Raw genomic sequence first — 16,766 nt, forward strand, 5'->3', positions numbered from 1 at the left:
TACCCCAACTGTTTTATATTATTAATGAAAATTTTGCTATTAAAACAAGAAATAATTGCGCACAAAAAAACGAATTGGCTATTCGTCTAGATTTTTTTTGTGTCAGTAAGAAGAATACTAAAAAAACAAAGAAAAAAAAAGGAATCTAAAATCTAAAAAATGTTTACTAAATTTACCGAAGCGAAAGGGTCAGCTAAAAAACTATGGTCGTTTGAGTATTTTACACCTTTTTTGCCTAGCCCTGTAGTTTATAGTAAGTACTACATAGTTTATGCACAAATGTTTTTAGTTCAATATATACTATATAATAATAATTAAACTGGAATGCAACTTATTTATATTAAAATTGTGTAATTAGTAAATAAAATTTTAAATTGAAATATTTATATAAATTTACGCCTTATTCATATGTATTTTTCTTTAATACAATGTCCAACCCGAATATTGGATTGCCTACATTCAAAAATTGAGCCTCGCTTCCTCTCTTCTCTCTTTATACCATTTTTCATTCCTTATTATATTTATTTCCCTCCCCGTCTAAATCTCACTGGCACTCTCACTACCACTTGCACTCTCATTCTCACACCAACTCTAACTACCGCTATCATTCTCATTCGCACTCCAACTCTCACCCCCTCCCCTGCCATATTACCCCCTCCCACTCCAGTTCCACTCACACAGCATCCTCACTCATATATGGAATCTCTATAATAAATTTTGGATACATTCCTCAAATAATTTCGGAGGTAAAGCGAATTCAAAGTTTTTCTTAAATTATTATTTCACAAAAATGATTACATATTTTAAAGCATAAATTTATATGAAACCTTAGACAAACGACAGCGTTAATCCAAATTAATGATTCGAAAATAACTCGAAATTCATTCACATTTTAATTAGGTACCGAAGACAACTGACTACATTTGAAATAAAAAAAAAAAAAATGTAAAGAGCGATAATCTTCGAAGAGATTTTAAGCCGAGCTTCTCTTCCAATTTGCGTCGTACTCCTTTTAATTTTCCTAACTACAAATTGGCGGGAGGGGACCTACTTGTTTTATGCCGACTCCGAACGGTATCTGCAAGGCATGCGATGAGTTTTCACTGAGAGCTTTTCATGGCAGAAATACAATCAAAGTACTTGCCAAACACTGCCGAGGGGCGATACCGCTTAGAAAAACTTTCTTCTAAATGAAAAGGCTTGTTTATAAAATTTTGATGTTGCTTTGCTCGTGGCGTGAACCCAGTATCGTCGGTGTGGTAGGTGGAGCACGCACCATCACAACACGGCGACCGGCGTCAAATTCCGAAGACCTCCGTTTGTTATCTAATGTAAGGTAGGGCGTTTCAGCAATTCGGAACTTTCTTCAGCAATTTTTAAATATTTCAAATGTGAAAGTTGGATGTGGAAAAGCTATTGTATTAAGCTAAATTACGCCAAAACGGATGGATGTATGTGGATTAAAATTTGCGCGCATAAATTGGCTTGACGGATCCACTTGCTTTTTGTTTTTTTAAATTGGGGTGACACGTCCCCTGGAATTTAGTTACTTTTTAAATATTTCTTATTTTAATATGTGAGACATAAAAATCGAGATCTAATATTCGGTCCAAAAGGGGCAATTTGTAAAAACGTATAACTCTCGCTGTGCTCACATGAAGGCCGAATAGCTTTCGGAAGCTTAAAATAAGAGGAGTGGCAACTTCACACGTGCCCCATTAAAATGTTTTTATAAATAGTTAGACTTGAGTTCCCTTTTACGTAGATCTATGACATTTGGTATAAGGATTACATATATAGCTATTTAAGCAATTATTAAAAAGTGAGCGGTGGCAGCCCCGCACTATATCCGAAAAATGTTCGAATTGCTTTTAGGACCATTTCGAGACTACTTATGATCATTTCGGTATTGCATTTGGGATGATCTTGGTGCTACTGTAGGATAATTTTTGTACTATTTATGGATCATAGTCCCGCAATGAGCTTTCGGATCATTTTGTGAACTGTTTCGTGATTATTACTGGACCGTTTCAGAATTAATGACAGTACAATGTGAAGGATTATTTCAGTTTGATTTTTCGGATGATGTCTGGGTCAATACGGGAAAACTTCTGGATTATAAGGTATTGTTTTCGGGATCGATGTGGGATCATGTCAAAACTATTTCGGGATCATTCTCCCTCCCCCAATATTGTTTTACAAAGTTACAAGTCTAAGGTCGTCGAAGAGGACTCGTGGCGGAAGTTTAGTAGCGAATTGGAGACGGTGTCTTTCGGAGGCGCCGGATACTCTTTTTAATGTGTTGCCAATAGATTTAATGGCCAAATAACGTGCGGCCTTTTTTGTTCTACGGCTGAGGGAGTTATCCGGCTGGAGAGACAATGTGGTTGGTTGGTTGGTTGAACTATTGCGCTCCGACTGTATTTTTCGATATGAAGTAAGAGGTTGTTATCCCGGATAGGGATTATTAGTCGAAGGAGCCGCCGGACCTGAGCGACAGGCTGCAAATATACACTGACGGCTCCAAACTGGATAAAAAGGTGGGCAGAGGGGTCTTTGCACCTCAACTAGGGTGGAATCTATGATTTAGCCTACCCGATCATTGCAGCGTCTTCCAGGCGGTAGTAGGTGCTATAAATGAGACCGTTGATCACCTGAGGAATGCTGTTCACGGCTATGATAAAATTTGTATTTACTCTGACAGCCAGGCTGCACTAAAAGCGCTTGGATCGGTCACATGTAAGTCCAGGACAGTGGAGAAGTGCCGCAAACCTCTTAGCGAGATCGCTGAGCAAACTTCCCTCAGTCTGGTATGGGTGCCTGGACATTCGGAAATACCGGGCAATGAGATGGCTGACGAACTTGCAAGAGGGGCACATCCGTTCGGCTTTCGTCGTCCTGGAAGGGATTGAGCATGCCGCTCGCTTCCTGTAAGCTCTCTTTGAAAAGAATTTTCCTTATGGAAGCGGGTGTGAGATGGAGCAATCTCTTATTTTGCTACCACACTAAGCTCGTGTGGCCTGAATGGGACACGAGACGTACAAGGAGTCTCCTTCTTCTTGGAAAGGGGGACATATCTCTGGTGGTTGGACTTATAACCGGCCACAAAGCAATCGGGAAGCATGCACAACAGCTGGGTGCTCCTTATAATGATTACTGCAGGAGCTGCAAAGACGAAGAGGAGATATAAACAGTGTAGCATTTTCAGTGCCACTGTCGTGCGCTTTGGCGTAAGAGGAAGAATTCTCTGGTATCTCCTTCTTTGACGACCTTTGTGATCTGGGTAAGTTGGAACCTAAGAAATCCTGAAATTTGCCGAATCGACCTGTTGGTTTGAGTAAGGGAGATCCACGTGGTACCACAATGGGACCTTTTGGGCCTAAGTGCACTGGTGCTCGCATCGGTGGCCACTCTAACCTAACCTAACCTAACCTTCAAGTCTAAATATAGTTTTTATCCAACTTTAGCGCCAAAGTTGTCTGCCATCTAATTTTAATCAGACTTAATATGTAATCAATGAAATGTTGTTAGTAGCAGATAAAAAATATAGCTAGTTGGAACTAATGTTGTCGTTTGTCTATGCATTTAATTTTTTTCACATCCGTAAAAAATCCGTAAACCAATTATTTTTTAACATTTTTAATATAATTTAAAATTTTTGTAGTTTGGTATTTATGGTTATTTAAAATTAGTTCAAAACTTGGTTTAAGTGCAAAGCATCTACGTAAACTTAACAAGATTAAAAGGAAAATAATTTATTGATCTTGTTAGTAAGAATCGGAGGTCATAAGCATTAATGATTTAGTACAAAAAGTCCATTGCCTGAAAGTGATAGGTTCCTGATTTTATGAACGATTCAGCCTTAGGCAACAAGTTACGCGAAACAACTCTCCGTCTAGGTTTCCCTTGAATTCGAAACACTCAGCTAAATTTGTTGATGTCAGGTGTTTACATTAGTGAGGGGCATTTATTATTTCTTGTTTATACCGTGGAAAAAATTGCATAGTTATTATTAGAAGATCTAACGCTTGAAAGATTCATTTGATCAAAATAACTGCTAAGGGACAGCATATGAAAGTAGTGTTCAAAAGGTAACTTTCATCACATGAAAAAACGTCTGTTGGAGACAGTGAGATTAAGAAAAGTTTTATATAGGGGTATGCATAGGGATTAATAAAGAGAGACAAGGGAAATATGCATGTGGGTCAATGCACATTTGCCGTCTGAATTGATGAATCCTACCAAATTTGTGCAAAATCGGTCACTTGTACTCCAAAGATTACGGAGACATTATTTATTTATTTATTTATTTCTTGAAATATAACTATAAATAATTATATTACATAAAAAGGCAACTAGCAACCTGGGCTATCGGCCTACGGAGACATTAGCTCAACATCTTTCCTCGTTCAAAATGTTGGAAATAATGCTTGGTTGATTGCTGTACCGCCCGGATATCCAAGATTCAAGCCCAAGTAGCGCACCAGGCTTTCACACAGGTAGTGCGCGAGTGTTTCTTTGCTGCATTTCTGTTGTTGTTTGTTGTAGCGATAAGGACACTTCCCGATGGCCTTGGGGAGTGTTATCAATGTTGATGGTCCCTTTTTCGGATGCAGGTACGTTTCGGTAACAAGCACCATTAAGGTACTAGCCCGACCACATCGGGAACGATTTGGTATTACGACATGAAACCTTCTAGGCCATAGCCGCCCTCCCAACCCTTAGCGCCAAAGCCTCGGCTGTCAAAGAAACATGATTCGGCACAGGTGAGGTTGACACTTGGATTGGAGAAGCTACATATTGCGCTGGTAACCCCTTGAAAGGGTTGCGCTACACAGCCCCTTGAATCAATTTGGTATTTTAGTAGCCTCTTACAGGCATACCTGCCGCGGGTATATTATAAGCTCCCTAACCCGCTGGTGTGTTGCTGCCTTTCTCGTCGCAGCTTCTGCAAATGCTGTTAAAATGGATCCCCATTCTCTCAGCATGCAGCCAGAGCGGTCAGTGTCGCGTTATTGTGGCGGGGATCCTAAAGCTTTCTTTCTTTGACCTATTTAGTAGGCTCTAAAAGAAGTGATGTGGGAGTTTAGCGCCATGGGCGCTGATTGGCAATCTGTGTAAATGTACACCTCGTGCCATCCTACCGATTCCTCCGACAAGAGCGTACATGCCCTTGGTATGCCTAGAACTTTCGCTTGGAAGACACTAGCAAAGTTGGGAAGACGGACTCAACAGCGATACCTTAAATGCTCAAAAAAGACACCCGCTCACATACCGCAGTCCGTTGTGGAAGCGTCGGTGTAGAGTGAATTTGCGCCCCGTCCCCCTTCAATGCCACCCACCTCAGGGGAAACCTCTACCTTGAGAGGATAATATATAATGTTTTTTTAGCGCTCATATACGCTTTAACTTAAATATCTATGGGCCGAACTGCAAGAAACGATACTAATGCGATCCAGTATTTTTCAGGCAGAAATCCATGCAATAGAAGTTTGAGGTAGAGAATGTCTATGAAGAGGCTTATCCCCGAGAAGTAGCCTCATTATTACACAATGCTGTGCTTCTAAGCTAGTGGATGAATGCATTGGTGTCCAAAATAATATGTGGTCAAAAAAAAGGTGTTGTTAGGATGGGTTCCCGGCATCAGTGACATGAAGGTAATGTACAGGCAGACTACCTATCCAAGCAGCGTGCTGTAGTAGAGTATCGGCTAATCTAAGCAGAGAGAGAATTCTCACTGTGTACTTAACGGGACACTGTATTCTACGATATCACCTAAGTAAATTAACTCTATCCGTAACACAAATCTGTCGCTTTTGTGAGCTGAAGGATGAAACACCGGTGAACATTCTCTACGAATGCGTCGCTCCCACCTAGGTGGTGTGACCCTTAATCCGTTATATGGAGTAAAAAGCATGAAGAGATATTTAAAAGCATCCACACTCAGTAATAGGCTTAAATTTCAAGCACAATAGATCTAAATGAAGGTCGCCGTGCATTGAGGCTAAGTAATAATCACCATATATATTATTTCTAATTGCTGTTTTTATGTACGAGTCCCTTTTTCGCTCTTATTTGGAATCCAAATCTACAAATAAAGTTTTGGTTGTAAATATGGAGATTCGGGGTATTAGCGAGCTTTGGGCAATTTTGGTCGTAGTGCTTTTGTTTAGCTATATTAAAATAATTTGCTAAAAATAAACGATTGTGAGCACACAAAGAAATCTATTTGTACTATGGCACTATTGTGAATATTTGCACTGCATTACCGGCAGTTGCTCTCATGAGCCAGATGGCAGCGCAAGCTGTAATTTCAATTGATTGATAGCACAGCTGATTTCTGTTGATATTTGATATGAGACTTTTAGATTGGTTGCGCAAGATGCGCACGGGTCCGGCTCGTAATAGTAAAATAATAATAATGAAAGCAATTATCGATTTTGTCACAATATGATTCAGCATTGACCTTTGACCTTTAAAATCTTATAGTTAGGGTTAATTTCGTATACATATCTAATTACATAAATACTATGCACTTATTTCCCAATATAAAAAAATATATATAGTATATTCACCAGGATTTTTCGATAAGAAACTACAACCGATTCTTATGAGATTTTTTCTATAGAATCCGAATCTGAATCACGTTTTGGAATTGAATTTACGTCAACTCTAATCAATATCGGATCGGGTTCTATAAAAATCGGTAATAATACAAAATTTTGTTAGACAGTATTATCTTTTCCAAAAGAAAAAAAACGTAAAAGCCTTTGTGTTGTGTATTGGAAACGCTGGTGGCATTATTGATATTGGATGATGCGGCTACTCTAAACAAAAACAACAATATACATTAAAGCTAAAATGAATTGTGCTAAACGCTTGTCATATTTATAAAACAGACTAAAGAACTTTTGTTGTAATTATGCAAACGGTGTCAATAAAACGCGAAGAAATGTCGAAATAACATTTTCTGGTTTGGTCTACTTGTTGGGTCGTCTTTTTGCTTGTTTCTTGAACTACACTGAACTAAAATATTTTTGTGGTTCTAGTTTTTTGTTTTGTTTTACTAAAGGGTTGTACGCTTGCGCATACAATTGCATTACCTTACAGCCAGCATCAAATTTCAAACGCCAAGATGGACGCCGCTCAGCCATTGTATTCGATGACGACGACAAAGCACCGCTACTACTACTGCTACCGCTACTGCTGTGTGTTGTCGTCGTAGTCAACGCACCGCTACTATAACTATTAATACTACTATTGGTAGTTTTGTTAGTCACTTGTAATTCATTTGTCAAATGAAGTGGTGAGGATTCTTTACATTCACTCGCAAGCGGCAGTGATGTTGCATCTAAACTGCGACGACTGCTATTCATAATTTTTCCATAACTTGTTGAATCTTTGTATGTGATGACCCCGCCACCGCTAAGGCTATCACTTTCGTGCAGCAACGATGTTGGTGGTAGAGAACGCGTTTTGCTAGCCACTGTCAACTCATCACCACCTGCACCCTGCACGCTACTATATTTACTTGCTTCATAACGTAAGCGCTCAACAAGCGTTGAAGTATTACTACTGCTGTTGTCGCTTTCATAAGGTGGTGGTATACGCTTTTCGCGCAAGCGTACAGGGCTTTCGAGTGTGGGTGTAGGTGTCTTGGCGACTGTGGATATTGGCGTTGTAGGCGTGGTTCGATCGTTAGCTGGCACTGATTCATTCACAGCCAATGGTAATGGTGTCAAACGTGCACGATCATTATTTGAAGTTGTATGCGTATCTATTTTAGGTAAGTAGGTATTTGAGGCGGAGTTGACAGTTGCATTATTTTCGTTGTCAATTGTTAGTTTTGGGGAGGCTCTAGCATCTTCAGTCTTTTCTTTTGGCAACTCATTAGTTTCAATAAGTTCACTCTCTTCTGAGCATTCCTCCTCTTCCTCCTCATCATCACTTTCATTATCATCTTCATCTTCATTGTCGATTTTTATTTCACTTTTTGCCACATTTTCTGTTCGAGCTGTTTTCGTAGTTTCATTTGCTACAGCTTCAGTTTGCTTTAACTTGTTAGACACCTTTGATTCTTCATCATCTTCACTCTCGCTATCACTCTCATTTTCCCGCTCTTCTTCACTCTCACTTGACTCATCATCGTTTCTATCAACTTGCTCATCTCCTTTCTTTTTGACTGTTTGTACATCTTCTTTATTATTCACATCACTCTCATCTTCAATTCTTATTTCGGGTGGTGTAACCACTATTGTTGTTTCCACAACTTCAGTGGGTGATACACTACCCACATATGAATGTCTTGGTGTTAGTGTATATGTGGCACTGACTATTTTTTCATCATCATCATTGTCATCGGTGGTATCATCGGTCGTTGCATCATCTATTGCTGGGCTCATAACTTTTCGTGCTGGCGCTACTATTGTGAATGTGGCCGAAACATTTTCGCCATCATCGTCCACAGGCACTTGATCACTTTCGGCGACGTCTTTTAGTTCAGCGCTGTTGATTCGTGTTTGCAGCGTTATTGTAGCTTCATTATGGATCGATTGACAGCGCTCTTGTGATTCTGTGTGAGATTTAGTACTTTCAGCATTTTCTTGTTGTTGCTGTTTTGCGGTTGAGATTGTTGTTGTTGTTACTGTAGCTATTTGCGTTTCATTCTGTTAATAATTGTTTTTGTTTAATTTAACAAAATTAAATATTTTCTCTTCTTTGAGATTGGTGTATTATTATGTAATATACATATGTGTAAATGATACAGACAATTTTTATTTTAGCAAATAGATACCAAAAAAACATATTTAGTTTTGTAATATCTACATAGAAAGATATATAGTATCTGTAATACAAGCATAAATTCATTAATTAAAATACTGAAAAAAAAATAACAGAAATCGCTAAAATACGTTCTACGTATTATTTTTTACATATCAATAAGCGCACGCATGCGCATTAATCAATTCAAGAAATGTACAAAAATTGTCACACATCTTATTTTTTATTTTTTCCTTAAATGAACAGAAACCATATTCATGCAATTTAACATTGCACATTTCATGCAAACAAACTAGAAAACTCACACAAACTCATTGCATTTAGAAAATAAAAATGAGATTCCGTTTTGATAGATTAATTGTCATTTACCTCGAATATTGTCGCGCTTAATAACTTCTACGTAAACACTAAACACATTTCTGGATTACAAATTTTATATACACCGATTCCTCAAGATTTTTGTAATTTACATAGAATTTGTAAGCCTAGTAAACTCTTTAATTAAATGTTTATCTACATACAAATATCAAATTTAAATTTCATTTGGCAATTTAAAATTCGACACGAAAACTATTAAGCGAAAAACAAATATTTCGTAGGCATTTAATCCTGAGAAGCAGGATAATAAAATAAAATTTTTCTCCACTCTCAATACATTAATATGAGTGAAATACCTTATTCTTCTAGCACTGGTAAGATACCCAATTCAACAATTCTAGTAGACAATTTGGGGTGTGTTGGGAAAAAGTATACCGCAAAGTCTGCCCTCCTTGCTTAATGGAAGCGTGTGATTCAAGGCATTTGAGTTGCTATGTGGCAGAACGCCACCTCCAATGACATGCCAATGTTAAATGGACATACAATATGTAGCCGGACGTTGTACCTGCTAGAACGGCTATGACAATGCCAAGTGGCGACTTGCAGAACTATTGGGTAAATAAGAAAATTTTTTTATAAACGGGGTCGCTCCTCGGCAGTGGAGCACTCAGAGTATATTTCTGACATCAAAAGATTCTCGGCGAAAATTCGTTCGGAGTCGGCATAAAACTTGTATGTCCCGTCCGCTAAATTATAGGAAAAATTAAAACTTGGCGGAAATTGGAATAGAAGCTCGACCTTAATCTCCTCGGAGGAATATCGCGTCTTGTATTAATTAATTTATTAATGTAATAAATTTTGATGCCAGCCTGGCTTTTAAATTGAATTGAGGATTTCAGGTTTGCAGAAACATTTTAAGAAAGTACTTCGCGAAGATTTTCTGTTCTTTTATAATTCTAATCAACATTTCAGATTATTTATGTATATAGAATACAAATATGTTTTTTTTATTGTTGTAACGGTAAAGCAAAATCCGACGGTTTGGCGAGTGTTTTCGCGTGTTACACCTGGGCTTTTTCAATCACAACTGCTTTGTTCAGCATTTCAACAGTACTGTCGGCGTTCATCAGCTGTAGTGCTGCTGTTTTGTGATTTGGCTAGTACAAGTACGAATGAACTGTGGTTTCATTTACTGTCAAAGCGAGAGTGATTTTTCACGAAATTGATTTTACAAATCAAATGATACCGTATTGGATTGTTCGAATTCAAAACCGTGTAAAACAAGGTTTGAAAACATTAATCTGGAGTTGTTACCAACGACGAAAGTTAAAATACCTTCTAAGAATTTAAGTACAAAGTACAACCCGACCCATTCAAAGGGAAGAGTGCCGAATACGTTAAAATCGCATAGTTGCATATTGCTGTGCATTAAGCCAGGTATAACAGAATATCTACAAACGTAATACTTATTCCACTTCTGAAATAAGCCAGTACACAATACTTCTCATAGTGCGGTTGAACCATCCGTCTTAGCTAAAACTAGAAGTTACTAGGGCCTATTTAATTTAATTGCTGCCACAAGATTTGCCAACCGCCCTAAGTAGCTCGTGAATACATAACGTCAAATTATTTCATTCAATTTCACTTTGAACAGTTTAAAAAAAGTTTTTTGGCGAATTTTCTACAAAACGAAATCTCAAATTTGACTAATTGTAGCTAACAACTATATTATATTTTAACATTTGTATAGTGTAGTTTGTAAATAATTTTGAAAAAATAAAAAATAAATATACTTTAAATAATTGCGTTTAAAAAGTCAAGAAATAAATTGTTTAAGGTATAGTCCATGTAGTGAGTATTGAAATGCAGACCTACGCTTACTTAATAATCAATATACTCTAAGCTAATCAATATTGTCAATAACTTACGAACTAATTATAATAATCACCGCAGACGAGAATGCAATAAAAAATAACGTCGACATAAAGTAATACTAGTGCTTCTAAGAAACTATACAATAAAGTTTAGAAGTAGATATATGAAAGAATAGAAGTTGAAAGCCACTGTATGACCTCACAAATATTTATATAAATGCAATCAGAAAGTAACGGCGGATGCTGTCAGGTGCTGCTTTTTTTGAAGCGGTTACGCATTTACTTCATTATTTATTTTAGCTCCTATTTTACTTTTGTTCTTCATAAGTTTGATGTAATGCATATAAAATCAAATTTCAGGCTGGCTGCTTGCGCTATGCGGTTAATAGCATGAACGGCGGATAGCACATATTAACATAAAGCACCAAAAACGCACAAAATATTGGCGGTTTAATGGCAGTTTGTGCTTGCTTAAATGTAAAAAACTTGTCGCTATTAAATGTGCTATGTTATAATCTGATTTGAAGGCCGTAATTATTTCCTTTTGCACAGAATGTAGCCAAAATCAACACCGTACTTTAAAAAGTTAAGTTCCAAAGCCAGTGGGGTGGCACAACTCCAGTTAAAGGTGGTTTATACATATAGGGAATTTTGAAGTGTACATATGGACTGTGTTGGATTGCATTGGCTGTGGTGTGGTTTCATTGGGGTTGGGTTGTGATGATATTGTTACAACTACGATTAATTAATTAAATCAACACCAAACCATATTCCAAATCCTAGTTTCGATTTTAATTAAATTTAATAACAGCACCATGTCTAAAGCTTTTTTTAATGATTTAAAACTTTGTGTATTTGATATCGACTATAACGAATGTGTGAAGGATAATGGTAATTTTTGAAGGCTGCTGATTGATTGATTGGATAATTAATTTGTGGAGAAAGTTATGAAAAAGGTCCTAATGGTAATGGTAAGTGGTGATTGTTGAAGGTATTGATTGTGACCAAAAACACCATAGGGACATTGTGCGTTACAAAATGAGCCTGATTTTAATTTGTTTCAAATCGTACATAAAACAAAAATACAGTAGTACACTTCACAAGTTTTTGCAAATTGATTGATCAAATACATATGTATATGTGTATGTTTACACAATTATTTAAAATGTAAAGATTATTACTTAATTAAATGATATATGTTGTATCAATGTAGTATATCTGTATAGCTTTAGCTTCTTCTTTAACTTTTTTATAAATAAATTTTGTTTTTTTAGCGTCATTTTTAAAAGCTTACTATAATTTGTGTACTTACGCTGCTACCGTTATTGTTGTTATTCATATTTGAATTTTTCTTCTTGACCAATTCTTCGGCACTTTTAATTTCATCTAATGTGACACCCTGTGTTGAACGACGTGTCTCACGTACACGCTTTGCATGTGCCTTACGTTGTGTTTCGCTCTCTTCGTCACGCACGGGTGGCACAAAGGATCTGTAAATGTATGATAATAACCAATTGAGTAAAAATATACAAATCAACTTGTTTTCATGTTTTAAAGTAGACGGAAGTCAGTAGTAAGAAACAAGAAAGAGAAAGCATGCGATGGTATTTATATATGTATGTGCATATATATCTGGTACTGGACGCTTAATACTGTTGTGAAGCCAAAAGACACCCATGCTTCCTAACTTTGATGGTCAAGGATTACGCAAAGAATGAGAACGTCCCTTGCTAATGCACTTAGTGCCTTAATGGGAATACCTTCCTGCACTAATCTAATAGCGAAAGAGGCAACACTTGCTGCACTTAAACTTCAAAAAAATATCTCTGAGATAAAGATCGGAAAAATGACAGGGTATATGAAAGTAATAAGAAAATTCGTAGGAAATTCCGTAATGCAACTAGTTACGTGATGCAATGGCGTCTAGGCGCAGAATCGCACGTAACTTTTAGGTGTGCATTGTGAACAAAGCCGTTTGGGAAACAGGGAATCTATATATTGAGCTTGACTCAAAGGTCTTATTCAAAGATCGACCAAAATTGTATGACGGAACAACTGAAGCTTGGCATCTATGGGCCGAACTTCAAGAAATCGATGCCAATAAAATGTTATCCTACTATTTTTCTGGCAGAAATCCATGCAATAAAGGTTTCGGGCAGGAGAGAATGTCTACGAAGAGGCTTATTCTCGACGAGTATCCTCATTGTGCCAAGAGACACTTAGGCAGCCTTAGGTGCCTTGCAGTCTTACACAATAACTTCTAAGCTAGTGAATGAATCCATTGGAATTCTAAATGATCTGGGAGCCAAAATAGAGTTTTTGTTAGGATGGGTTCCCGGGCATCAGGGACATGAAGGTAGTGAACAAGCAGAGGCTAGAGCAGCATTCTATGATCCAGAGCCCTTCTGTGGTAAATAATGGATTAATTACGCAGGACAAAGCCACGCCAAATTGTTTATACTCCCACCAACGAAAGTATAAGCCAAACTCATTAAGCTAAGCAGAGAAGACCTGCGAACTCTCACTGGGTACTATACTGGACACTATCTATTCGATACACAAATCTGTCGCTTTTGTGAGCTGTAGGATGAAACGCCTGTTCACATTCTCTGCGAATGCGTCGCTCTGGTAAGGCAGAGACTCTCCTATCTAGTTGGCGTGAATCCTAATCTAATTCTTTACCTTATTGATAAATGAATATACAGCAGTTTTGCTTTGTGTTGTGCCCCCGGGGCAGTTAGTTTAGGCACCTTAGTCTGTCGCAACTCTGTGGTCTGAATCCAATGTTAGACACTCATGCTTACGCTTCCTATTTCATGGGCTCAACCTTTATTGTGTTATTTCCTTTATGCTGGGATGCAAATCCTATAAGCCTTGCTGTACTTGCCTTCTTAGCTAAGCACTCCGTCAGTTCATACCTATTCACATCTCTCATGCCCAGGGATTTTATTTCAGCAGAGGAAATTACCTGGAGAGCTGCCTAACTATCACTTAGTACCACGATGCTCTCATTTAAGTAGTCTGTGCACAAACTGCGAATTTCCACCTAAAATATGATCGAGAACCGGCCCAATAAGTAGGGATTTGATTCCTAAATCCATACCTTCTGGCGCCTTCCGATTGGTAATTTTACTAATCGAATGTATGGTCTCGGGAACACACAGGGTCAAATGTTTCGTTGCATTTCAACTTTATTTAAAAAACTTTTTTTAAATCTTACGATATTTTTAATGTCGTCCCTGGGAATTGGATGAGTGAGAGTGCTCTCTTTGTTTCTATATTTTGTAGGACTGAATTACTTTGCCTTTGCACAAACCTTCTTTTACTTTGCCAGAGTGCACTTGGATTTTCAGTCTCAATGCGGCGCACCACTTATTCGTTAATTTAGTTGTTGTTGTAGCCGTGCTTCGCCCCATTCAACAGGTGCAAAATTTATATCAATAACCTCTAACGGGACTTCGAGGAAATTTGAGACAAGGGTGTTAGAGATAAGGGTGCTAGAGGAGTTGGTTCCACATTGTAATTGGAAAGATGGTTGGTGTCATGTGAGGACACCTTACAATCTGGTATACATTGGGAATGTCGGGGTTGATTCTGGATAAATAAGACTTTTTTACAGTATCCAGATCCAAATTGGGCTGCAGAAACGCGCGTCTCCGCAGGGAGATTGCTTTCCGTAACTGCGAATTTAGGGTATTTTTCTTTGAGAAAGGGGTTGATCCGTCAATTGTGGGCATAGTAATTTGACGACTTTTGTGTATGTCTCGGAAGGCGTTTTTTGTGCCTTTTTCCTACATACACGACTGTTTTCTTGAGTGCCGAATTTCTTACGGATATGACCTCTTAATTTCCTGGCAGGCGCAGCCTCTTCAATCGGATGCCTGTTGGGATACCTATGTTTCTGAGTATTCAGCAGAAACTGTTTCTTCAGCATTTCATTCTTTTCCTTTATGGGGAGTATTCTCGACTCACTGAGTAGATGTTGTTCTTGAGTCATAAGGAGACTTTCCGTGGCAGTTCTAAGCTCGTCACATCACTATGTCGGCAACCCTCTATGGTCTTAATTTTTACCGAACTGTCTGCCATTGAGGTTTCGTTTATCCTCGTATTAAGTGAAATTTATATCCACATTCTTATAGGATTACAAATTTTTTCACACCAAAACAATTACATATTTTTCTTTTTTCTTGTAGTGATAATGACTTCAGCACAGGGGCGGAAACTGTTATTCCTTTTATGTATAATATAATTCCTTGCAAAACTATTAATTTTGGACTTTTAATATATTTGGATCAGGATAAAAATTATTTTCGGATTTTTATTACCTGAGTCCGACAGAACTAGTTAAACTCGGACTTTTAAAAATAAAAGTCCGGAAATAAAAGTTAAATCCGGACTTGTCTTTTTGTTTTGACGTTATCGTCTTCACGGACAGACAGACGGACATGGCTAAATGAATTTCTTTTAATAAAGGAAATTTTTTAATTCGGATAAGCCCCTTCTTTGTTATCAAGCCGGACTTTTATTTTGGCCTTAAAAAATAAAAGTCCGGATTTAATTTTTATTTCCGGACTTTTATTTTTAAAAGTCCGAGTTTAACTAGTTCTAACGGACTCAAAAAATAAAAATACAGATTTTACTTTTATATGTGGACTTTTATGGAAAAAGTTCGAAAAATAAAACGGATGCATGATTCGACATGATATTGCTAAAGGGATACCTGGGAACTCAAACATTTTTACCTAGGACAATATTTAACCAGGATTTTTTGGACTCCGAAAAAAAATACATAATTTTTATTTTCCGTCCCTGCTTCAGCAGCATTTTGAGGCTGAGATCTTCTGTACGTTAACTTCTAAAAGTCGTATCTTCGAAAAAGTTAATTGCGATTCCTTAAAAAAAACAAAATCTAAGAAAGTGTTTCGAGTTTAAAAAAACCAAAAAAGACCTTTAAAACAAACAAAAATCGAAAAAACGCTCGGGCTATTGCGTTTTTTCGATTTTTGTTTGTTTTAAAGGTCTTTTTTGGTTTTTTTAAACTCGAAACACTTTCTTAGATTTTGTTTTTTTTAAGGAATCGCAATTAACTTTTTCGAAGATACGACGAAACGAACAAATTTATTTACATCATAAATAGTAATTAATTCAAACCTTAAGCTTTTCAAATAGCGGGTTAGTACATCGATTAGAAGGCAGATTACAACAAAAAATTATTTAGTCAAAAGCAATGCAGCGACTAATTTTTCAATAAACGGACAGAGTATGCAGTACGTCAAAATTAGCAATTGCTTTAGAGCGGCTAATACTACAAATCATCAAACAATAACAACAAAAAATGCAGCATATTTTTGCACGGCGTTTCAATATAGCCAATATTTACTTGAAGAAGTTTTTGAAAATTGTGCCTGCTGACATTTTCGGCTTTGTAGTTGTAGTAGTTGGGGTAGTAGATGCACTTGCATCAGGCGTTGATGGACCAGACACCGATGATGACGATGAAGATGACTGTTTAGTGTCATTGTTGTTATTATTATTACTGTTATTCGCAGTGTTTAAATTTAAGACTGTATTGCCAATTTTATTGTTATTGTTGTTGGTAGTGCTTGCGACATCTGCATTAGCAGCTTTCTCAACATTTGCTGACAACTTCGGAGTTGAGCTAAGGTGAGTGCCGGGTAATTTTTTGAAATAATAAGAAATAACATTAACAATCAAATAGCTGTGTTGAATAATAGACAAGAGCAGTGTGAGCGACAAGAAAAGATTTAAATAAATATGAAGATATAACTAGAA

General features: G+C 37.3%; 1 protein-coding gene across 19 annotated transcripts in view; it reads right to left on the bottom strand.

Moving 5' to 3' along the window:
- The window catches only part of Mbs (Myosin binding subunit), a 277,656-nt gene that overhangs the window by 135,300 nt on the left and 125,590 nt on the right, over positions 1-16,766 (bottom strand). For 16 of the 19 annotated variants that reach the window (XM_067757376.1, XM_067757380.1, XM_067757383.1 and 13 more), the window contains 3 exons: positions 16,354-16,632; positions 12,286-12,463; positions 7,104-8,666 (listed from right to left, as the gene is read on the bottom strand). In XM_067757376.1, coding sequence (XP_067613477.1) covers positions 7,104-8,666; positions 12,286-12,463; positions 16,354-16,632 — 2,020 coding nt within the window. The remainder of the gene's footprint in view (positions 1-7,103; positions 8,667-12,285; positions 12,464-16,353; positions 16,633-16,766) is intronic. The other 3 variants (XM_067757387.1, XM_067757381.1, XM_067757385.1) reach the window with 2 other exon arrangements.

This window comes from Eurosta solidaginis, chromosome 5, assembly GCF_040869045.1.
Source record: "Eurosta solidaginis isolate ZX-2024a chromosome 5, ASM4086904v1, whole genome shotgun sequence".
Taxonomy (NCBI): domain Eukaryota; kingdom Metazoa; phylum Arthropoda; class Insecta; order Diptera; family Tephritidae; genus Eurosta; species Eurosta solidaginis.